Here is a 23,820-nt window from a genome sequence, read left to right on the forward strand (position 1 = left end):
ATGCACCCAGTCTATTCTCCCAATCGAACCAGACGAGGGTTCTACCGTTACAACACAGGGCTGTCCCTGCATTCTGGGCCCAGCCCCCAGCCAGGCCCTATCTGTAGTTTGGATGAGACACTGGAGAGAAGGTTCAGGGAGTCCCTCTGGGAGCAGCTAGGCTAGCACCATAGCCTTAGCAAGGCAGAGACAGATGGGTAAGCCAACACCTGCTGCCAGCTGACCAAGGGAAGTGAGGCTAGACACCAAGGCAGGGGCTGCTGGACATTTAGGGCTGGGTCCCAGAGCTCTGCTGGGAGAGGTAGGAGGCTTCCCTCTCCGTCTCTGGGAGTGCAGAGAGCTCTCTGTGCAATGGATAAACAAAAGGGCAGAGGCCGGACTTCCCCAGCTAGCTGCACATGCAATCCCTCCTTGCCTATTCCAGGCATTGCCCAAGGCCAGTCCAGCAGCTAACTTCAGGTCCCCAGACTCCACTGGAAGAGAACATTGCAAGGCCTTTATTTAGCTCCTTCCCTTCCTCCTCACCCAGTGCTCATATCACCCCCTAACGGTGCACAACACTGATTGTGATGCCCACTGAACTCTAACCCCGAGATCAACATCCCATCCACCGAATTCTTTCCTAAACGCCGCCCCACCATTACCAGGAGTTTTCCCAGAGGCCACATTGGTATCAGAGTGCGAGCGTGCATGGCTTCTCTTGAGGATCCCTTGGGGGGTTGATGTCTGCCCCTCTGAAAAGCTGGACCTGCGCAAGAGGCTCATCCCCCTGCTCGCACCCTGGTCCTCCAAGGAGGAGATGGACTCCGGCTTCTGGGAGCTGCTGGATGAGAACAGGTTGGAACTGCTGCTCTTGTTGCTGTTGGTGGTGCTACTGCTGGCACTGCTCTGGCTGCTACAGGCCCGGCCCTGTCGCCCCAGGTTCCCAATAGCCAGATACTCCGGCCCATCATTGGCGTCGCTCTGGGTGTCATCCTGGCTACCCGCCCAGGGGTCCTCGCTCTGGCTGGTCACGGTGTTGGTGCTCATCTCGCTGACTGAAGAGAAGGAGTCTCTGGGGGAGGTAACACTGAGCCGAGGGAGGCCAGGTTGGCCCAGAGGGGATCTGTCCTCAGGCAGTAAGAGGGATACGTTATACAGGGCATTTTCCAGAGGCTGGCTCGTGCTGCTGCACATGGAGGAGCTTGCTGGTCTCCTGTCTGGACAGAGGCAGGAGGGAGAGGTCACACACAAGTGCACAACAGCCCAGATGAGGGCAACGAGCACATGGCTCAACACACTAACAAACCCAGCGCAGGAGGGCCCGGTCAAGGAATCACTGGTTTTATTAAAAATCCCTTCCTCTCCACCACTCCCATTGGTCTCCCAGGCATGTATTGGAAGCTGAAAACCAAGGCCCATGTCCTCACTGAAGCTTAATTTCCATCCACTGTACTGGGGTGTTATTCAGGGTTGCTCAGGAAGGCTGGGACACACAGGAACGCTGATTTACTGTTGTTGGTTGGTGCAGGAGGGCCAAGCACAAAACCTACTTTTATTGTGCGGTAGTTTGGGAAGTCCTGGCATGCATATGCACACCCTGATGCGTTATTGTCAATTGCTTGGACGGACAGAGCTCTGCATGGCCACAGTAGCATAACTTGTCATTAATAAATTAATCTATTGAAACATTAGAATATAAGAGACTAATTCCTGCTAGGTAACAGGTAAAAAAAAATAAATAAATAAAAACAGCTTGAGATTTAAAGCTGAAATGCAAGAAATCTATGGACTTAGGCCTGTCAGATATTTAGCTTAGCCAAATTAGGCTTTAGGATAAATTAGCCATGTTATAAAGATACATTAACATAAATAAGTTAACAATAAATGTGCTGAGCTTGTGTCTATGTTTGTATGCTGAGGTTTTGAATAATAACTGCCGAGTTTGGATGATCCTGACTAGAAGAGATCAGTAGACACCACAAGATGACCATTAGTAGCCAGGGTGAACTGTTAGAGATTTCCTTAAGATAACTGCATGTTACTATGGTGATAAGGGGACATAAATGTTACTAAGTTGAAAGAGGAACTATCCAAGTGGCCTATCACGTGACAAGTCCCCCAGTATTATCAGGGTGACAGTCCCAAAGATGGACATAAGGGGGTTTAACCCTCATGCATATTAATGAGTTTTGGTGGGCATATGCATAACTTCTTATCAATACAACCTGGCAGATGGCTGGAGGTCAGTTTCCTGACCCTCCACAGGAGCTGGCCACTCCACCATTCTTCAGGCTTCCAGAAGGAGATGCGAGTGTTATCGGGAATGTAGGGGCTGGACATGGTTTCGCTAACCATTGCAATCTATGCACAGTTATGTTAATTGGGTTGTTCTATCTGATCTGATTAAATGAGATCCTTGTTTCCTCCATGCTCCTCAGATGTCCAACAATGACGCTACCCCACCTGGTGGTTTCAGAGTAGCAGCCGTGTTAGTCTGTATTGGCAAAAAGAAAAGGAGTACTTGTGGCACCTTAGAGACTAACAAATTTATTAGAGCATAAGCTTGTTTCAAATGCTGGAGGAACCATGGAGCTCCGACTTTTGTCTAACGCTAGAGTTTAAGAGGGGTTATCAATATTAGTCAATCCCATAACCAACAAACACTACAGTAGCTTACAGTAGGGTTGTTCAGGAAGCCTGAGTGACACGCACATGTTATTGCAGGACTGCAGGGCCTGACTTTTGAGAAAAGATCGATCCTGAACTATGCACTCTGCAAACAGAGCCTGTATAAAAGAGAGTGGGTCACGTTCTGAGCTTCCCACGTGCAGCAGAAACACAGAATCCCCACTCCTATTACCTGACATGCTGATGGAGGCTGGTTGGTGCAGACTAGAGAAGGATCCGAAGTACCTGTGTTGTGTATAGTCCATAGGAGGGATACATACAGAACCAGGAAGGGCTGTCAGGCTTTGACTCTTCGTCACAGGCAATGAGGCCTCAGTCCTTCTGAGAAACTGAAAAGATGCAGCACTGTTAATAAACCAGAGCTACAGTGTTAAATGACAAAGGGAAGTGGACTCAGACCCTGAAAGCAGCAACTGTTGAGTCAAAGAGGAATCAACTAGGAGTGCCCAGCATGAGTCCCTGTTACTAAACAGGGAGGACAGCTGCAGCTCTGGTGTCAGGTGGGATGCTGCCAGCTCTCTACTATAGGGTGAAAAAGCCATAGTAAAAAAGGGAACCAGCCCATTGTTCTCAATTAAGCAGCAGGCTCCCATGTGGAAACTATCAGGCTCTCAGTGTGATGATCCAGGGCCAGTGGAGGGACCTCACACACACACACACACACACACACACACACCCACCCCCACCCACCAATCCTGCTGTGCCATCCAGCGGAGAGAACACAGCCACAGTTTAATAAACAGTCACCAGGACTTCTCACCTGGAGACCTCAAAGCTCTTTGCAGAGAAGGGGGGGGGGCTCTGATTACCATGTTGTACAGATGGGGAAACTAGCAAAAGGGGTGAAGTGACCAGCACAAGGCCATAAAGGAAGTCAGTGGCAGCAGAGGCACAAATAAAACCCAGCTCTCCTGGCTCCGGAGCCCTCCTTCTCCCCAACAGGCTGTATACATCAGTCCATCGGTGTCCTCCCAGTGGCAGTCCTAGTTCCTGTTACTATGCCCAGATTTAAAAAGGTAACACACATCACATTCCACCTGTAATCCCTAGGAAACCCACACATCTAGAACTTCAAGGCTCTTTTCAGAGGAATGACTGGCTCCTACCGCCCCTCACTAAAATGTGGCTCTTGGAAGCCAATCAAAACAGGACATGGCCCAGTGTGTGCCATGAATGTCCAACTCCATTAAACAAAGACAGCCCTATGCCCACTGCAGTCCATCTTTAACATCACACAGCATCACTGGCAGAGAAGCCAGCTCCTAATCAGCTGTTTCCCATCTCTCTTCTAGCCCCTTCTGTGAGAAACCCCAGCCAAGCAGTAAAAGCCTCTTCCAAGGGGCTGCGTGCGCTCTGCGTGAGACACTGTGCGAGGGAGTCACCGTTCACCAGGGAGAGATGGACACAAAGCAGGGGCTCTTCTCACCATGGACGTGTCAATCTGAGCCAGAAGTCTGGGGTTGTTCTGCTCCACAGCCTCCAGGCACTGTAACATGGCTGTGACGTGGGCGTCACTGAGCAGGAAAGGCAGCACTGGAAGGAAGTGGCAGCTGAAGGTTGATCATGCTGGTGAGATTCATGGCACCCCGCTACTTGCCCTTGGCAGACAGGGAATTTGTGGTGTGATGCAAAGGGGACTATGCATTAGTTAATACATGACACTGAATACAACCTCCCGTCCCTCCCTGAGCCAGAGCCTTGGCCAGCTCCATTGCGGCAAGACAGAACATTGTAGAACAGTCTCTCTGCTGCCATGCTAGCTAGGATAAGATGACAATCTGAGCATAATCATTGGATCAGGAAGAAAGACCCCCACCCCATGGCCACGGGCTTATCTATTAGGCACCTAGTATCTATCACAACAGGCAAGGGGTTCTCTCACATGGCTGAACAAGAAGTTGGCAGGGCTGGGCACTGCCGGGCCAGTCAGGTTCTCAGAGAGTACCTGGAAAGCGCCATAAGCCAGCTGAAGTCCATGGAAAAAGTGCCAGTGGCGGCATAAACCCACTGATATCCATTGGAAGGGGTCAGTGAACTAAGCTGGTACCCAGGCTCAGGTCAGAGTCCCTGGAAAAGACTGCGCTCCAGATCCAGTGGCCAGTCCTGAGCTTGGATCTTCCTGTTGAGGCTATTTTATGCCAAAGCCTTTTGGTTCCTTCTTTGAATTAGAGCTGGTGGAAACAGTTGTCCTGTCCTTCCAGAATTTATCATTTAAAAACCATTTCCCCCTCTCGAATTGGGATGAAAAGTCAAAAAGTCTCAAATTTTTGCAAACCAAATATCTGGAAAAGAAATGTGGATCGGTCAAAACATTCCATTTTCTACCTTTATTTTAAAAGACAGCCCCCGCCTCCCCCGCCCCCCAAGAATTAAAATTAAACAAGTCATTTTGAGATCAAAAAATGAAATTTTTGTGTTAAAAATGTCAAAATGGGATCCTGACAATTCTGACCAATGCTTGAAATGGGCAACTCACTGAAACTGACCCTTTCCCAAGAAGAGTTTTGGTTCTGATGCATCGTATTTCCAACAAAAATGCTTTCCATCAAATACTTCCCAGCCAAATAATTTCAACCTAGACAGACACAGGGCGGCTCAGGAACAAAACCAGACCTTGTATCCCTACTGCCCCCACCTGCTTAGAGGCGGGACCTGGCATTGGACATTGCCAGAAACAGGCTCCTAGACTGCAAGGACCATTGGACAGATCCCGAGCAGTGCTATAAGGAATCTTAATCCACCCCCAAATTACATGTTATGGAATCCCTCACATCCTGGCATCCTCTGGGCTAAAGAATTTCCTACCCTCCCCCATCCCAGCATTCCATGTGCTACCGAAGCCTGTGTCCATGGCTGGAGAGAAGGGCATGCTAGATATTTCCATGGGGGGAAGGAGATTGTCTCCACAGTGCTGTTTACCTGTGTAGATTTCCTGATGTACTGTCTGGTTCTCAAGCAGCTGTTTCAGCTGTGCGGAGAGGCAGTGAGTACTGCAGAGCTGTGCTGTAGCCACAGCTCTGCTATGGCTTGATGACTTACACCATCTGCGTTTGGCTGGCCATTCTCATGAAGGTCTTGATGACTGGAATGGACACCACACACAAGTCAGTCAGACAGAGACTAGTGGGCTCACGAGAGCAATGCACCGACGTCTGCTAAACCTGGAAAGCCAATCTTAGGTCAGTAGTGGACACTGGCCCATCCAGCAACTTCCTATCACCCAGGCATTGACTGACGGTATACATTGTGTTTGTAGCAGCACTGTAACCAGCCACTCTGACAGACGGGGGGAGCTATTGACCAGCCAGCACATTACAAGGGAAACAGCTGCACTGGGATGGAATTCCGCAACAAAGCTCAATAAGAACATACGAACAGCCAGGCTGGGTCAGACCAATGGTTCATCTAGCCCAGTATCCTGTTTTCCAACAGTGGCCAATGCCAGGTGCTTCATTCAGAGGGAATGAACAGAACAGGCAATCGAATGGTCCATCTCATCATCCACTCCCAGCTTCTGGCCAACAGAGGCTAGGGACACTCTGAGTATGTTGTTCCATCCCTTCCCATCCTGACACTGATAGACCTTTCCTCCATGAATTTATCTAATCCTTTTTTGAACTCAGTTATACTTTTGACCTTCACAACATCCCCTGGCAATGAGTTCCACAGGCTGACTGTGCATTGTGTGAAGAAGTGCTTCCTTTTGTTTGTTTTTAACCTGCTACCTATTAATTTCATTGTGTGACCCCTAGTTCTTGTGTTATGAGGAGTAAACAACATTTCCTTATCTACTTTCTCTACCCCAGTCATGATTTTATAGACCTCAATCATATCTCCCACAGCCATCTCTTTTCCAAACTGAAAAGTCCCAGTCTTATTAATCTCTCCTCATACAGAAGCTGTTCCATCTCTCTGATCATTTTTGTTGCTCTTTTCTGAGCCTTTTCCAACTCCAATATATCTTTTTGAGATGGGGCACCACATCTGCACGCAGTATTCAAAGATACGAGTATACCATGCATTTATACAGAGCAGTATGACATTTTCTGTCTTATTATCTGTCTCTTCCCTAATGGTTCCTAACATCTATTAGCTTTTTGGACTGCGCTGCTGCACACTGAGCGGATTTTCAGAGAACTCCAAGATCCCTTGTTGAGCGGTAAAAACTAATTTACCCTATATATAAGGTCATTACACAAAGTTAGATAATATATATAAATTTGAATTATGTTTTCCATGTGCATTGCATTGCATTTTTCAACACTGAATTTCATCTGCCATTTTGTGTTGCCCAGTCACACCGGTCTTGTGAGATCCCTTTGTAACTCTCTGCAGTCTGCTTTGGAACGGAACTAGCTTGAGTAATTTTGTATAGTCTGCAAATTTTGCCACCTCACTGTTTACCACTTTTTCCAGATCAGTTAGGAATAGTTTGAATAGGACTGGTCCCAGTACCAACCCTGGGGAACACCACTATTTACCCCTCTCCATTCTGAAAATTGACCATTTATTTCTACCCTTTGTTTCCTATCTTTTACCAGTTACTGATCCATAAGAGGTCTTCTCTCTTATCCCATGACTGCTTACTTTGCTAAAGAGCTTGTTAAAGGCTTTCTGAAAGTCTAAGTACACTACACCCATTGGATCACCCATGTCCATATGTTTGTTGACCCCCACAAAAATTCGAATAGCTTGGTGAGACATGATTTAACTTTACAAAAGCCATGTTGACTCTTCCCCCAACAAATCATGTTCATCTATATGTCTGATTATTCTGTTCTTAGTTATCAACCAATTCCCTGGTGCTGAAGTTAAGCTGGATCACCTCTGAGCCTTTTTAAAGATTGGTGCCACATTAGCTATCCTCCAGTCATCTGGTACAAAAGCTGATTTAAATGATAGGTTACATACCGCAGTAGTAGTTCTGCAATTTCATATTTGAGTTCCTTCAGAACTCTTGGGTGAATGCTATCTGGTCCCGGTGACTTATTACTGTTTGTTCCAAAACTTCCTCTATTGACAGTTCCACAGATTTGTTACCTAAAAAGAATGACTCGGGTGTGGGAATCTCCCTCACATCCTCTGCAGTGAAGACTGATGCAAAGAAACTAAATGAATTCTTTGCAATAGCCTTGTCTTCCTTGACAGGTTTCAGAGTAGTAGCCGTGTTAGTCTGTATTCTCAAAAAGAAAAGGAGGACTTGTGGTACCTTAGAGACTCACGAAAGCTTATGCTCAAATAAATTTGTTAGCTACAGCTCACTTCGTCAGATGCATTCAGTGGAAAATACAGTGGGGAGATGATTTATATACACAGAGAACATGAAACAATGGGTGTTATCATACACACTGTAAGGAGAGTGATCACTTAAGATGAGCTATTAGCAGCAGGGGGGGCAGGGGAGAGAGAGAAAACCTTTTGTAGTGATAATCAAGGTGGGCCATTTCCAGCAGTTGACAAGAACGTCTGAGGAACAGTGAGGGGTGGGGGGAATAACACAGGGAAATAGTTTTACTTTGTGTAATGACCCATCCTCTCCCAGTCTCTATTAAAGCTTAAGTTAATTGTATCAAGTTTGCAAATTATTCAGGGGACACCATCACAGGGCCTAATCACATCAACCACACTATCAGAGGCTCGTTCACCTGCGCATCTACCAATGTGATATATGCCATCATGTGCCAGCAGTGCCCCTCTACCATGTACATTAGTCAAACTGGACAGTCTCTACGTAAAAGAATAAATGGACACAAATCAGACATCAAGAATTATAACATTCAAAAACCAGTCAGAGAACACTTCAATCTCTCGGGTCACTCGATAACAGACCTAAGAGTGGCTATCCTTCAGCAAAAAAGCTTCAAAAACAGACTCCAACGAGAGACTGCTGAATTGGAATTAATTTGCAAACTGGATACAATTAATTTAGGTTTGAATAGAGACTGGGAGTGGATGGGTCATTACACAAAGTAAAACTACTTCCCCATGTTATTCCCCCCCCCCCACTGTTCCTCAGACATTCTTGTCAACTGCTAGAAATGGCCCACTTTGATTATTCCCCCCCCACCCCCTTGCTGGTAATAGCTCATCTTAGGTCTTCCTTGAGTGCACCGTTAGCATCTCTACTCTCCAGGGGCCTCACTGATTATTTAGCAGGCTTCCTGCTTCTGATGTACTTAAAAAATGTTTGCTGTTAGTTTTTGGGTCTTTGGCTAGTTGCTTTTCAAATTCTTTTTTGGCTGGCCTCATTATACTTTTACACTTGACTGGCCAGAGTTTAAGCCCCATCCTTGACCTGTTCTGAGGCCTAGTCTTGCCACTTAGCAACATCATCATCAGAACTGACGAAGCGTCCCTGATCTGAACCACGGTACAGTCAGATTCCTGTAGTCCCTGCCCCCCTAGTGCTTATCCCCATCTCTCAGCGTGTTTGGTCCCAGCCGAGGCCACATGCTCTTTGGAGAAAGGACATGGTCCTTTGTCTATCAAGAGCTATGCAGATGAGCCCTGCCATATATGTGACCTCAAAGCACGTGACACTGTTCTGGGTTTTGTATGAAGAGTTTAGGACAAAGCAGGGGCAATTAGTGCCAGCTGTGGTGGCAGTTAGCGAAGGAGCTGCAGGAATGAGAGACCAAAAACCTGTTTCTCACAGACCACATGTCATCCATGGTCTTGAATTGAACTCTGCCAAGCCTTCTGGGATGCAGCTTGTACAGAATATGAGGCTGCATACTTTTGATCATCCCCCTTAGTTTAAGGGGCACTGAGTTCACTCACAAATTAAACATGATAGAGGGATTATAACAAAATGTCTCCTCCCTCAATCTGTCAAACCAAGACAAGAGGATCACTCCAAGGAAGCGAACTCCACTGCCAGGGTGTCTCAGCTGCTCAATGGCAGGCAAACCACAGCCTAACGCTTCAGTCACTCAGTTAATCATGAGAATCAAACTGTGCAATTTAGTCACTCTTTGCTGGCCAGGGAAAGCAACAGCCTTGAGATCTCCAAGCTAGCCCCGTCCTCCAATCCCAACTGCGCCAGAACTCACCTTCTCCACGTGATGAGCAGAGTGCGGGCTCAGCCAGCGGATGTCTTTCACAAACTGCCAGTAATCCGTCTGACTGCAGTACACCTGCCCGGAAAATGCACAGTTAGACTCCGCCTGACAAACCCCGCCACAATAATGACAGGTGCTGAGAGACCAGCGCAGTTCATGTGACCTTCGGCAGCCTCTCGTGAGGTTGCCGCACCGCTCAGCTGACAGCACAACGAGTCACTTGCCGGCATTGATGTGGGTGAGAGAGAAGAAGGGTGTCCCAGGGGTTAGGGCATTAGGGACTTAGGAGACCTGGATTCAATTCCCGGCCCTGTCACAGGCTTCCTGAGTGACCTTGGGCAAGTCTCTCTGTGCCTCCGTTCCCCATCTGTGACATGGGGATAATAGCCCTGCCCTGCCTCACAGGTACGTGGGGAGCCTAAACTCATTGCCTGTGAGGTTCTCAGCTACCACCATGATGGGAGCGATAGAAGTATACACACACACACACATATATATTATATATGGGGGGGGGGTAAGTAGACAAACACACATACCTTATCTAATTAACCCTTTCCTAATACATGCAGGATGTGAACGAGTCAGCCATGCCAGTAGGACACCCAGTGCTTTCAGTGCCAGCACATTCCACCGAACAACTGTGAACTGCAGAATAACTTAGTATTTCCCACCCGGGGTGCATTTCCCTGCTGTAGGAGACACAGGGCAGGAGATGAGCAGTGGGACCCGGAAACTGCATGACCCTAGAGCCAGCTCTCAGGCCCCACTGCAAACATGCTGCTCTCGGGGGGGGGGGGAAGTGGTGAGCAGCTTATTGAACTACACCTCTGCCTGCTCTTGCAGCAAACCATTCCTCACACAGCTGGCCACAGGAGCAACTCTCAGGCACAGGGCTGCAGGAGCAGCTCACTGGTACTATCTGGGTCTCATCTTGCAACACAGCCCACTGGGGCCCTTGAAGAACCAGCAGTAGATGTCCCCTTACACTCAGCAGCCCAGAGCCTTTTTGCAAACAGGCACAGGGAGCAACAAAATGAGGGGGTGGGGGGGGAAGGGAAAAGAGAAAGAAAAAGAGTAAGTAAAAAGAGAGGAAGCATATGGAGAGAAAAAAAAAGCAAAGCATAGCAATTGCATGGTGGTCTCGTGTGAAGGGGAGAGGGTTATTCAGTAATCTGGGGGGGGGGCTTGACAAAAGGAGGCGGCTGGGAACTGGCACCTGCACTGCTGCTCGCAACCCAGGTGCCAAACGCCCTGTCAGACGCACCTCCTGCCCTGCCAGACAGACAAGGAACGGCCTCAACTGTCCTCCGATTTCCAGCGGGCAGAAGAGTGCAGGAGGAAAGCAGTTGGAGGAGAGGACTGACAGTGAAGAGATCCCACCTATTTGCAGGCTTGGCTGGCAGCCTGGGCATATTTGACCCTTAGCACAGCGAAAGCGAAACAAAGCGCAATCCAGGCTGGGAGGGAAGAGCCGTTCAGAGTCCAGCAAAGCAGGAGAGAGGAAATTTTGTCTGGCCACGCCAAGGGGGCTCATCGCAAAGTAACGACCTTGTTAGCCCCATGTAGCGCCAAGGTGACGCCGCACCAAAGTAATGGGGAGCGGATCACCATTCTGCCAGTTGGGAAAGCAGTGCAGCATGAGGAAGGTGAGGCAGTGCGGGGAACGTTCCAAATAAATCCTCCTCTCTACACCAGCCCCAGACACGCCTCAGCATCAGGGTGACGGAGTGCACAAGGCAGAGAGATTCAGGCGTGAAATCAGACCTTTCTCCCCCTTACCTCTGGCTGGTTACTTCATGGCCACCATCACCACCTGCTTCCTGCTTCTGTGCTCTACTGCGCAACCCAGGGGAAAGGGCTAATTAAGGCTGAGACCTGTGTCTTAAAGGGACAGCATCCCATCCCCTTGCAACAGGGCCATGGTTAATTTAAACGGTGAGCTTTCATGACAGGAAGGAGGGAAATGAGGAGCCTGACTCTTCTGGACTAAAGTGGAACTCTACTCCCCTACAGCCCTGGGACCACAATTGTGCGACTGAATCAGAATTACTCTCCACAGGCTCAAGGAGAGTACAACACTCTTGTAAGGTCCCAACCGAAGAGAGCTAGTGGGCTTGGTTGCTCAGAGGCAGAGGGAAATGTTCCCCAGATTCCAGCTTCTTTCAAGGTAAAGCAGATCTGAGAACGGGGACATTTGAATGCCGTTTGCAGCGTTAAGTTGCATGCTTGCCTCTCTTCACTTGTTCTCTTGAAATTTTTGCCGAGTTCAACATTGCACAAGTCGCCGTTATCAGTATTCTCTTTCTTAACAGCAGCACGGGAAGAACTTTCTGATCAGAAAGCAGTGCAAAAGGAGTCTAACTTTAGGGAGGGACAGACGCCAACACAAAAACATCCTGGCAAACAAAGCAGCAGAGATTGTGTGTCTTCTAACATTGCAAGCCACCAATGGGCTCTCTTGCACTGCTAAGCAGCTAGGAAGCAGGCTTGAAATTTAATGCAGCATGCTGCTAGGATGACATATTTCGTTTGCTCTCAGTTGAGGTCTGTCTCCGTTTTCTTTGGTCGAGGCTATCCCATTTTATTAGTTATGCTTCTTGTTAAAGATCAGTTGCAAAGGAAATATTTTTTCTTCATGCCATGTGCTACTGCTTTAGGAGATATAAAAGTGGCCTCAGTATTTGCCCCCCTCCCCCTCCCACCCACAACAACAACATGTTGTATCTTAGAAATATCAAAAACATCAATTGTTCTCTTCCCTGGGCTTTGGGCTTTTTTTTTTTTTTTTTTTTTAATTAAAGAGTATTAGGTTTCAGAGTAGCAGCCATGTTAGTCTGTATCTGCAAAAAGAAAAGGAGTACTTGTGGCACCTTAGAGACTAAAATTTATTTGAGCATAAGCTTTCGTGAGCTACAGCTCACTTCATCAGGAAAGGTAAGCTATTATCAACAGGAGAGCGGGAGGGGGCGGGAACCTTTTGTAGTGATAACCAAGGTGGGCCATTTCTAGCAGTTAACAAGAACGTCTGAGGAACGGGGGGGGGGGGGGGAGAGAGAGAAACATGGGGAAATAGTTTTACTTTGTGTAATGACACATCCACTCCCAGTCTTAGAGTTAAGCCTAGAGTTAATTGTATACAGTTTGCAAATCTAATTCCAATTCAGCAGTCTCTCATTGGAGTCTGTTTTTGAAGTCTTTTTTTGTTGAAGAATTGCCACTTTTAGGTCTGTAATAGAGTGACCAAAGAGATTGAAGTGTCCTCCGACTGGTTTTTGAATGTTATAATTCTTGACGTCTGATTTGAGTCCATTTATTCTTTTACGTAGCGACTGTCCAGTTTGACTAATGTACATGGAAGAGGGGCACTGCTGGCACATATCACATTGGTAGATGTGCAGGTGAACGAGCCTCTGATAGTGTGGCTGATATGATTAGGCCCTATGATGGTGTCCCCTGAATAGATATGTGGGCACAGTTGGCAACGGGCTTTGTTGCAAGGATAGGTTCCTGGGTTAGTGGTTCTATTGTGTGGTTGCTGGTGAGTATTCGTCATCTGGACTCATGGAAAAGAAGCCCAACAAAGAAAATAACAGAATGCCACTAGCCATCACCTTCAACCCCCAACTAAAACCTCTCCATCATCAAGGATCTACAACCTATCCTGAAGGACGACGATTCACTCTCACAGATCTTGGGAGACAGGCTTGAATAAAGACTGGGAGTGGATGTGTCATTACACAAAGTAAAACTATTTCCCCTTGTTTATTTCCCCCTCCTACTGTTCTTGTAAACTGATTATCCTCGATTATCACTACAAAAGATCCTTCCCCACCGTCCTCACCCCGGCTCTCCTGCTGGTAATAGCTCACCTTTCCTGATCATTCTCTTTACAGTGTGTATGGTAACACCCATTCTTTCATGTTCTCTGTGTATATAAAATCTCCCCACTATATTTTCCACTGCATGCATCTGATGAACTGAGCTGTAGCTCACGAAAGCTTACGTTATGTTAGTCTCTAAGGTGCCACAAGTACTCTCTTTTTTTAAGAGATTTAGGGTGAGTTCTCAGCCCCGGAGACAGAGTTTTCATTTTATATACACAATAAAAATATATATTCCTCAGGGCTGAGAAAACTCCCACACTAGTTCTCCAGTGTGCATGTGTGTAGATATAATTTATTTTCAACTGGAAGCCAGTACGTGGGGTCACTGTTGAATCATTCCCAAAAAGCGCTTCTCCCCTGGTGTGTCAGGAGTCTGAATGAAACAAGCGTGACCAGAAAACAATGTGGGAGAGTCAGATTCAACACTCCCTCCCCAACTACTATCCGTTCAGTCTCTTGTGATGTCACAATCCCAAGTTCTCCAAGGAAAGTCAAGACCTGATACTTCTAATAACAAAAAACAAATGGGAAAAGAACCTTCTTCGCATGTAATAAAAGCACCAAAACAAAAAAAGGGGGGGGGCACTTGCTCTTGCTAAATAGATCCAACATCTAAACTGCTCACAGACTCTTGGGCATGAACAATCCCCAGTGCATTGAAAGCGTTCAGTTATTCCAACTGTGTAATCAATGAACAACAGGGTCTGTCTGAAGTGTGTTTCCTTAAAACAAGTACTGTGCATCTAGCACAAATCAAGAGCCAGCAGGTTATTTTGAGGTTTGCTGATCACCCACCCATGTTCATTTGCACCAGTGCCAATGGCGGGCAAATTTTCAAGAAGTAACTACTGCAGGGTGGAAATGGTAAGCAGAGGGGTAGACAGTCTCAGGGTTCTGTCTGAATGCAAAGAATCTTTTTGGGGGCAGGGGTAAGAAGGGAGAGAAGAGGCTGGCTTTAGGGCAGCAATGGTAAAGGGAATGGATCCAGATAAGCCAGGGGTTCTCAATCTTTTCCTTTCTGAGGCCCACTCCAACAGGCTATAAAAACTCCCTGGCCTACCTCCGCCAAAACTACTGTTTTTCTCCATATAAAAGCCAGGGCTGGCATTAGGGTGTAGCAAGCAGGGCAACTGCCTGGGGCCCCATGCCACAGGGCCCCCCGCGAAGTGAAGTTGCTCTGGCTTTGGCTTCAGCCCCAGTGGCAGAGCTCAGGGTCCCAGGCTTCAGTACCATGCAGGGGGGGCTTTGGCTTTCTGCCCTAGGCTTCAGCAAGTCCAACGCTGGCCCTGCTTGGAGAACCCCCTGAAACCGGCTCGCAGTCCCCCAGGACCACTGATATAAGCAACAGCAGCCAGGAAGCAGTGAGGGCAAAACAAGAGAGATCACGGTTGTGTGAAGTATGTATGCAGGAATCAGAGAGTGATTTATTATCTAATAATCAAGAACGTTAAGGAACAGGGCTTCTCCTCCCAGACCAGGCTAAGACCTGCCTAAGACCTCACATTTCAGTTCCATGTTACCAGATTGCCTCCTTACAAATTCAGCATTGTCATTGCTGGGGGATCCAACAGGCAGAAACAAATGGGTGGGAGGGGCCAGCTTCTCACAGCAGAGATCACCAATGCTTAGCAAAATGTGGCACAAAATGATAGGAGAGGTGAAGTGACAGGCACCCAAATCCAATAGCTGCAGGGGTTTTCCCTAGTGTGATGAAGCCTGAGGCAAGACCATTCCCTGAGTTGATGGCTTCCTATGTTCATACTGACAATTTACCCATCAGAGAGGATTTCAAAGCATTGTACAAATATTAACCTTCCCTATCCCCTTCTGAGTAGGGCAGGATCATCACGGGGAATCTGAGGCACAAACAGAGGAAATTACTTGCCCAAGGTCAAACAGCAAATCAGTGACAGAGCTGGGGATAAAAACCTGAAAGTCCCGACTTTCAGTCCTGTTGCAGAAAACAATCCCGCCATTAGAACTTTAGCCCTAGCAAACTTGATGCTAATAAAACCATCAGCCTGCCGCTTCAATGCAAATAAGGCTCATTACAGATCATCTCACTCATGGCTTCCAGAGGTCACAGACCAAAGTATTGTCTCAGTAACCAAAGCACCACCTGTTAGAACAGCAACATGGTGATAAACGCCAGACTGCCCCACATGCAAAACCCTACCTTGTCGTGGATGAGCCCATGATAGAGGATGCTGTGCATATCCCTGCACAGCCGCTCCAAGCCACCATATTTAGACCAGACGTTCGGGTTGTTGCTGGACACCAATCCCTCAACTGTGGTCTTCAAATTGCCAAGCAGTTTCCAATGCTCCTTCCTGCACATCCAAAAGAACACACAGTGCCAGTTAGTTCCCCGCAAATCAATCAAAGTTTAGTGGCCTGACAACAGAATTAAATGCTGCCCAACTGGGCTTTGGTAAAATTAAAACATTTGGGTAGGAGATCTAGAAGCCAGCATGGCATGGGCATCTGTACACATACTGCTGGGTTGTAGGCCTTCTGCCCGAAGGTTTTAAGTTCACTAGACTAGCTAGTGTATTGACCGCTCCACTCATGAATATGTCTGCACAGTCTACTGAGCGCAAGATGTTGCAGGCTTGGAGGGGACCAATACAACAGAACATTGCATAAGAAAGATGGATGCCAAAGCTGACTAAGATTCCATCTGTGCTGGGTCATATTTGCATGCTACCTCCCTCAAATGCTGATGCTATCTACAGATCTCAGCCCTGCATGCAGCCCTCAAGGCAGTCTAGTGCTTGAGCACTTCCAGGGGGAGACACTGTCTCTTCTGCACAGAAACACCATGAGAGAGGAGTTCAGGATGGTATCTGCTGATCATTCAAAGGATATGCAAGTGTAATAGGAATTTCTTAATCCAACTCCAGGATCAGGTGACTAAAACATAATTATACAGTTAAATAGAAGATGGGTAGGCTAAGTCCAGCTCTACAGGAAGGACAATATCAAGAATGGCTCTCACAGTCCCTAAGTCCTAAGTTCTGTATTGAGTTCAAGTGGAGATTTTAAAAAAAAAACTTTAATGAAATTGTGTTCCAGTCTGGGTCAACATAAGCCACACATCCTGGGTAACTTACTACTTCCACAGTGCATCTCACAAACACTGAGCACCTCATCATCCCATGGAAGGCAGGAAATCATCATACCCCCATTTTACAGATGAGGAAATGGGGACGGGGAGGTAACAGAAGTTGGTCACGGTCATGCAGGAAGTCAGCAGTAACTTCAGAAATGGCACCCAGGTGACTTGACTCCTGAGTCCCCAGCATTAGCCACTAGACAACTCTGCCTGAGAAATATAAATCCCTAAGTAAACAAGAGACAACTGTACTGAGGAATATTTGCTTAATGCATAAAAAACTAAATAAAAAGACTCTAGTCCCAAAGGCTCAATCAGTTCATATTTAGTCCTCAAATTATATTCTGTAAAAGCAATCTTTCACAGAACTATACACCAACAGAAATGCTGCCACAGACATTTCAGAAATCCCAACAAACAGGTCCCTGCAGTGTTTGTAACTGAGGCATTACAGCACATGCTAAGAGGAGACTCTAAAAGTGAAACTGACCAGAAAACTAGCAATGAAGTGATTATCTATTCTCACTGCCTAAGCGGATTAAAATGTAAAAAGTGAAAAAGCAGGATAAACAATGAAAAATATATTAGATTTCTAACATGCTTGCATTTTTAATGTGAGGCAGTATTTGCAGCATAGATATGGACATCTGTTTTTAAAATGTAAAATAATACTGAAATTTGAACCTTTGAAAAGAATTTTTTCTCAGCCACAAATAGTGTCTTTGTTGGAACTATTACATTATCATCTCAGCACTGGTTATGTTCAGTGAATCAGCAAATGAGAGAAACACTCAGTTCTCTTCCAGGCCTTCTCCAACAACCCCAAAAATTTTTTTTAAAAAAAGGACGACTTGTGGCACCTTAGAGACTAACAAATGTATTTGAGCATAAGCTTTCCGTGAGCTACAGCTCTAGTTGTTTATTGTCAGTTTAAATTGCTGAGAGGGCCTATTCATTTTGCCAAGGGTATTTGATAAGGAAAGGAACAGCAAGCACATTAACTCAGTGACAGTGCAGTAATTCATCAAGAATTAAGGGCAGGACCAGTTGCTTCTCAAAGACATGCAAAATAACAAGCTCACACAGCATTTGAAAGGATCGAGGATCTAACCAGGATGGAGTTCATCTTACAGTAAAAACCTCTACTCAACACTAGTGCTCCAATGATCTGCAGAACCTCGTGTCAGAGGATTGTGACATAGAAATTCCCCAGAGATCTTAAAGTGACATTAACAGCCAATGTGAACAACTCTCCAATATCACTTAATGCAAGCTTCTTTCTTTTGTAGTACACTCACTTGGCAGTTTTTGTAAAGCATACTGAAGGACTGTTCATAGTGGGGTGAAACAGTAAACAGGATAAAACGTAGCGTGCATGTTAATACACTCAGAGCTTCAAGATTTCCTACTGGTAGTATTTCATGTTTCAGGGTGCAAGCTAATGGCGTTTGGGAGGCAGGACGGCATTCTAGCCCATTCTTAAAGAGTATAGAGCTGCACAACTCCCTGAATGCCTCAGAGATCTGTGCCAGTGCCAGAGGCAGGACATTAGTCTAGACAGACCAATAGTCTGAGCTGGCACAGGAATGCCTATGCACGAGATACGGTTACTAAATATTACACGATACATAGACAAATCCAGCAACTTGAGTGCACACATAGCGTTTGCTCCCAGCCCCTGACTTTACACTAGATTCTCATTGGCAGCCAAGCTGCCTTAAGAGCAGCCTAGCTGTCAGACAGTTTAGGCCCAGCTTCCAAACACTATTAAAAGAAAACAGGGCCTAACTCAGCTGGGACTGTGGGGAGAGAGCAGAATTCTAAACCAGATTCCAGGGCCAGCCTCCATCTTTGGATCCTAACTGGTTGGCTCATTTAGAGACAGTAAAAAGCTTAACGAGCCTTGATTCCATCAACCCATTCTTCTAAATTTACACAGAAATTTCTGTCTTGACACACACCAGGTGAGCCTGCTTTGCATACTGACAGGGGAAGGAAGCAGAGGCCCTCTGGCCACAGATCTGTGCTAACCTAGCAGCTGCTCTGTCACCTAACCAGCTCTTCTCTGGGATATTTCCAGGCCCCAGTCAGATTGGGGAAGTGGGAGTGAAAGTGCAGCCACAGTCTGAATTTAGATCTTACAGCTTGTGATTCCAGGAAACTCCCTTTTAGTTGTTATAATTGTGCTATAAAAAGTATCCAACACATACATACTGCAGGGGTCTGTCCACTACACATCAGAGCCTTGGGAAGGTGTTTAAACCCCATGCCCTTATTATGCAAGCCTGCCTTATTAGGCACATCCTCTCCAAAGGTAAAACAACTGCATTCCAAGGGACTGGAGTCATTGTTCTCTGCTAACACAGAATTCGTCCTTCGAGTTTTGGGGTTGTTTTGTTTAAGGCACTGTGTCAATGAACCAAGATACACATAAGAAACCACCATCAGCTAAACAAAAACAGATGTAAAGGGAAAGGTAGGAAGTTATTTGGTAAAAAGATGAAAGAAAAATAGGCATTAAAATATCTCTGATCTCGTGACAATGATTTTACAGGTTTCAGAGGGGCAGCTGTGTTAGTCTGTATCAGCAAAAAAAAACAAAAAACAAGGAGTACTTGTGGCACCTTAGAGACTAACCTTAATTGATTAGTCTCATTACAGTTGGTATGGCAACACCCATTTTTTCATGTTCTCTGTGTGTGTATACACACACACACACACACACACACACCCCTTCCTACTAGTGATCACTCTCCTTACAGTGTGTATGGTAACACCCATTGTTTCATGTTCTCTGTGTATATAAATCTCCCCACTGTATTTTCCACTGAATGCATCCGATGAAGTGAGCTGTAGCTCACGAAAGCTTATGCTCTAATAAATTTGTTAGTCTCTAAGGTGCCACAAGTACTCCTTTTCTTTTTACCCCTTCCTACTGTATTTTCCACTGCATGCATCTGATGAAGTGGGTTTTAGCCCACGAAAGCTTATGCCCAAATAAATTTGTTAGTCTCTCAGGTGCCACAAGTACTCCTCAATCATTTTACAGTATAGCACTTTTCATCCCAAAGCACTTCACAAGATAGCCATGCAAGAATCTTCACTCATCATTGAAAATGCAGCCACTTCTGGGGTGAGAAGTGTCATCTCTGTAACAGCACATAGCAACACTGCACAACAGTAAGATGAAAAAATTCAAAATTCTACAGCCAACAGCAGATGCACGGGAAATTCAGAGAGGCAGAACTGAGCTACTCACATTGGAGTTTGGTCTGCACCTATAGGATAACATTCCCAACTCCTGTAAAGACTGTAGTGCGAGAGATTTGCTTCAAGAAAAAAGAAAAGAAGCACTTGTGGCACCTTAGAGACTAAAATTTATCTGTGTATAAAGTTTCGTGAGCCACTGCTCACTTCATCGGATGCATTCAGTGGAAAATAAAGTGGGGAGATTTATATACACAGAGAACATGAAACAATGGGTGTTACCATACACACTGTAAGGAGAGTGATCACTTAAGGTGAGCTATTACCGGGGGGGGGGGGAGAAGATGGGGGGGACCTTTTGTAGTGATAATCAAGGTGGGCCATTTCCAGCAGTTGACAAGAAGTATGGGGGGGAAGAATAACATGGGGAAATAGTTTTACTTTGTGTAATGACCCACAATTCAGCAGTCTGAATTGGAACTAATTTGCAAACTGGATACAATTAATTTAGGCTTGAATAGAGACTGGGGATAGATGGGTCATTACACAAAGTAAAACTATTTCCCCATGGTATCTCCCCCCCCCCCCGCCATACTTCTTGTCAACTGCTGGAAATGGCCCACCTTGATTATCACTACAAAAGGTTCCCCCCCGCCCCCCCCCCCCGGTAATAGCTCATCTTAAGTGATCACTCTCCTTACAGTGTGTATGGTAACACCCATTGTTTCAGGTTCTCTGTGTATATAAATCTCCCCACTGTATTTTCCACTGAATGCATCCGATTTAGTGAGCTGTGGCTCACGAAAGCTTATGCTCAAATAAATTTGTTAGTCTCTAAGGTGCCACAAGTACTCCTTTTCTTTTATTTAATGCATATTTTGTGATCAAGTAAAACACAGCCAGCCATGCTTCCCAGGCAAACAGCTGTGCACTTCTGCAGAGACTCATACCGTTTGTTCTCAGTTCAGCCTGCTCTTGAAATCGTTTGTTTGTGCAGCTGTAGCCTGCTGTCAGAGTAACTGGTGTGTTCTCACAAATAGTGAAGGAGGGAGGCCCTGTAGGCGACTTGGAGTGAGCAGGATGGGAGAAAGGAGACTGAACTAGAAGAATGGCTCATTCAATCAATACCAGAAAAGCAAACAGATTTCTCAGAGCTGTAAAAGCATTCCAACCAAATCTGGAAAATGACACACAAGAAAGTAATGTCAAGTTATCTAGGCAACACTCCTGAATGATCTCACTCCATCTCAGCAGGGAGGGGGTAGGTCAGGAGGCAATGATACAGGTTTGATATCAGGAAGCAGGTCAGTGGACTTTGGTCTGTCTGCAGCCAGCAGTGTTTAGCATTTATATACAGTACTATGGCATTGCCACAGCAACTAAAGAATATTCCTACCTTGAAGAGCTTCCAACTTACTACACCAGTCACAAGACAATGGCACACAGTGGGATATACACAAAGAGAGTAAAAACTGGGGGCCAAATTCTTAGCCTGTGTAAATTGGTGAAGCTTCATTCAAGTCAGAGCTATGTTGATTTACAGCACCTGATGCTATAGCTCAAGATGTTTAAGGAAAGGCTTGATTCTTATTTCCAGAGCACCACAGGTGTACCCAGCACTGTACAAGAGATGATCAGCTTATCAGAATGGGCATTTTTCTAACAGCTCATTGTTACAGCCCTGGCTGAATTCCCACTTGGGGACACATGCCGATTGTACTGGACCCAATCGTTGGATCCTGAGTGCTTCCAGGCCCAACTGGTCTGAGCAGCACCAAGATGCTGTCTCTCGGGCTTTGTCTACACTACACAGCTTTTAGTGACACAGCCGTGTCACTAAAAGTGGGCACTTTTGCTGACAAAGTATTTCCACCCCCAACAAGCGTTTGCGTTGTTGACAGGAGCCTCGCGGTTCAAACTAACACTTGCCACGGCAAAACTTTTGCCTTTTGGTGGGTGGGGGGAGAGGTTAGCACCTCTGAACAACAAAAGTTTTCTCGTTCAATTGCCAGCCTTAGTCTGGCCTCTCAGACATGCTCCTGGGGTTCGGATTACTTGTCTGTTAGCCCTCACTGGGATATGGGACCCTCACGGCTCAGCTGTCCTGGGCCCCAAGACCAGTGCTGAACCCCTAAGTCTCCACAACAGCTTAAACACACCCCTCCCCACAGTCCCACCTGTGCGGGAACGTCTACAGGCACCATGTGACAGCTGAAGCAAAAGAATGCACAGGCTTTGCAAAGGACCATCTAGGCCAGACACTTCCCTCAGACACCGCACCAGACACGCACCTGGGCAAAACCAACCAATATCTGCATGCAAAGCCCTCCCTCCAGTGTCCCACCACTCAGGGTGCCAGGGCCTCCTGTACCCCATTTCTCCTGCTCAGCCTTCCTGCTGTTAGCTGATGGATGGATGAGGAGAGAGCCCCCGCTCAAGATGATGTTCTGGCCCTCTCTGTCAAGTGATCCCCAAGCAGCTTCAAAATCCCTGTCAGGCGATCGGTTACTTAGCTCCAGGATCACCTCCCAAACTGGGTCCTGGTCTATGCTTAAAAAGATAGATCCACCTAGCACAGGGGAGGACAAACTATGGCCCGCAGGCCACATCCAGCCCAACAAGGCTTTCAATCTGACCCGTGGGATTGCCAGCCCCATGGCGCAGTGGGGCTAAGGTAGGCTCCCTCCCTGCCCTGGCCCCGTGCCGCTCCCGGAAGTGGCCAGCACCACGTCCCTGCGGCCCCTGAAGGAGGGCGGAGAGGGGGCAGAGGGCTCTGTGCACCGCTCCCGCCTGCAGGCACCAACGCCCTGCAACTCCCTGTTAGGATATAGATATTCAGGCCTGTCTGTAAAGGCCTATACTCTAAGAATTTAGGTGTATTCTTATCACTTGGCTAGTTATAGAGGTATAAAAGAAAGAATCAAAATCACTGTCTGATGGTTTAAGAGCCTTCTATTGCTGAAACAGTCTGAGGCCCTGTTCTTAGGCTAAGGCCTTTGGCTAAGCAACAGAGGCAGCCATAAACTGGGAAGCGACCGGTCACCTCCTCACATCCCAACCTAGTCACATTGAAATAATGAGTACTTGTGGCACCTTAGAGACTAACAAATTTATTAGAGCATAAGCTTTCGTGAGCTACAGCTCACTTCATCGGATGCATTTGGTGGAAAAAACAGAGGGGAGATTGATACACACACACAGAGAACATGGAACAATGGGTTTATCATACACACTGTAAGGAGAAAGAAAAGGAGTATACGGTGGCACCTTAGAGACTAACAAATTTATTAGAGCATAAGCTTTCGTGAGCTACAGCTCACTTCATCGGATGCATTTGGTGGAAAAAACTGCAAATGCATCCGATGAAGTGAGCTGTAGCTCACGAAAGCTTATGCTCTAATAAATTTGTTAGTCTCTAAGGTGCCACCGGTACTCCTTTTCTTTTTGCGAATACAGACTAACACGGCTGCTACTCTGAAAACTGTAAGGAGAGTGATCACTTAAGATAAGCCATCACCAGCAGCAGAGGGGGGAAAAGGAGGAAAACCTTTCATGGTGACAAGCAAGGTAGGAGTACTTGTGGCACCTTAGAGACTAACAAATTTATTAGAGCATAAGCTTTCGTGAGCTACAGCTCACTTCATCGGATGCATTTGGTGGAAAAAACAGACTCTGTTTTTTCCACCAAATGCATCCGATGAAGTGAGCTGTAGCTCACGAAAGCTTATGCTCTAATAAATTTGTTAGTCTCTAAGGTGCCACAAGTACTCCTTTTCTTTTTGAGAATACAGACTAACACGGCTGCTACTCTGAAAGCAAGGTAGGCTATTTCCAGCAGTTAACAAGAACATCTGAGGAACAGTGGGGAGTGGGGTGGGGGGGG

The 23,820-nt window shown here is 46.5% G+C and overlaps 1 protein-coding gene across 1 annotated transcript in view; it reads right to left on the reverse strand.

Moving 5' to 3' along the window:
* The window catches only part of RUBCN (rubicon autophagy regulator), a 61,984-nt gene that overhangs the window by 28,410 nt on the left and 9,754 nt on the right, over nucleotides 1-23,820 (reverse strand). The window contains 7 exon segments of the mRNA XM_038416682.2: nucleotides 645-1,199; nucleotides 2,843-2,999; nucleotides 4,097-4,203; nucleotides 5,590-5,665; nucleotides 5,668-5,744; nucleotides 9,719-9,806; nucleotides 15,792-15,945. Coding sequence (XP_038272610.1) covers nucleotides 645-1,199; nucleotides 2,843-2,999; nucleotides 4,097-4,203; nucleotides 5,590-5,665; nucleotides 5,668-5,744; nucleotides 9,719-9,806; nucleotides 15,792-15,945 — 1,214 coding nt within the window.

This window comes from Dermochelys coriacea, chromosome 9 (assembly GCF_009764565.3).
Source record: "Dermochelys coriacea isolate rDerCor1 chromosome 9, rDerCor1.pri.v4, whole genome shotgun sequence".
In the NCBI taxonomy this organism is placed as follows: domain Eukaryota; kingdom Metazoa; phylum Chordata; order Testudines; family Dermochelyidae; genus Dermochelys; species Dermochelys coriacea.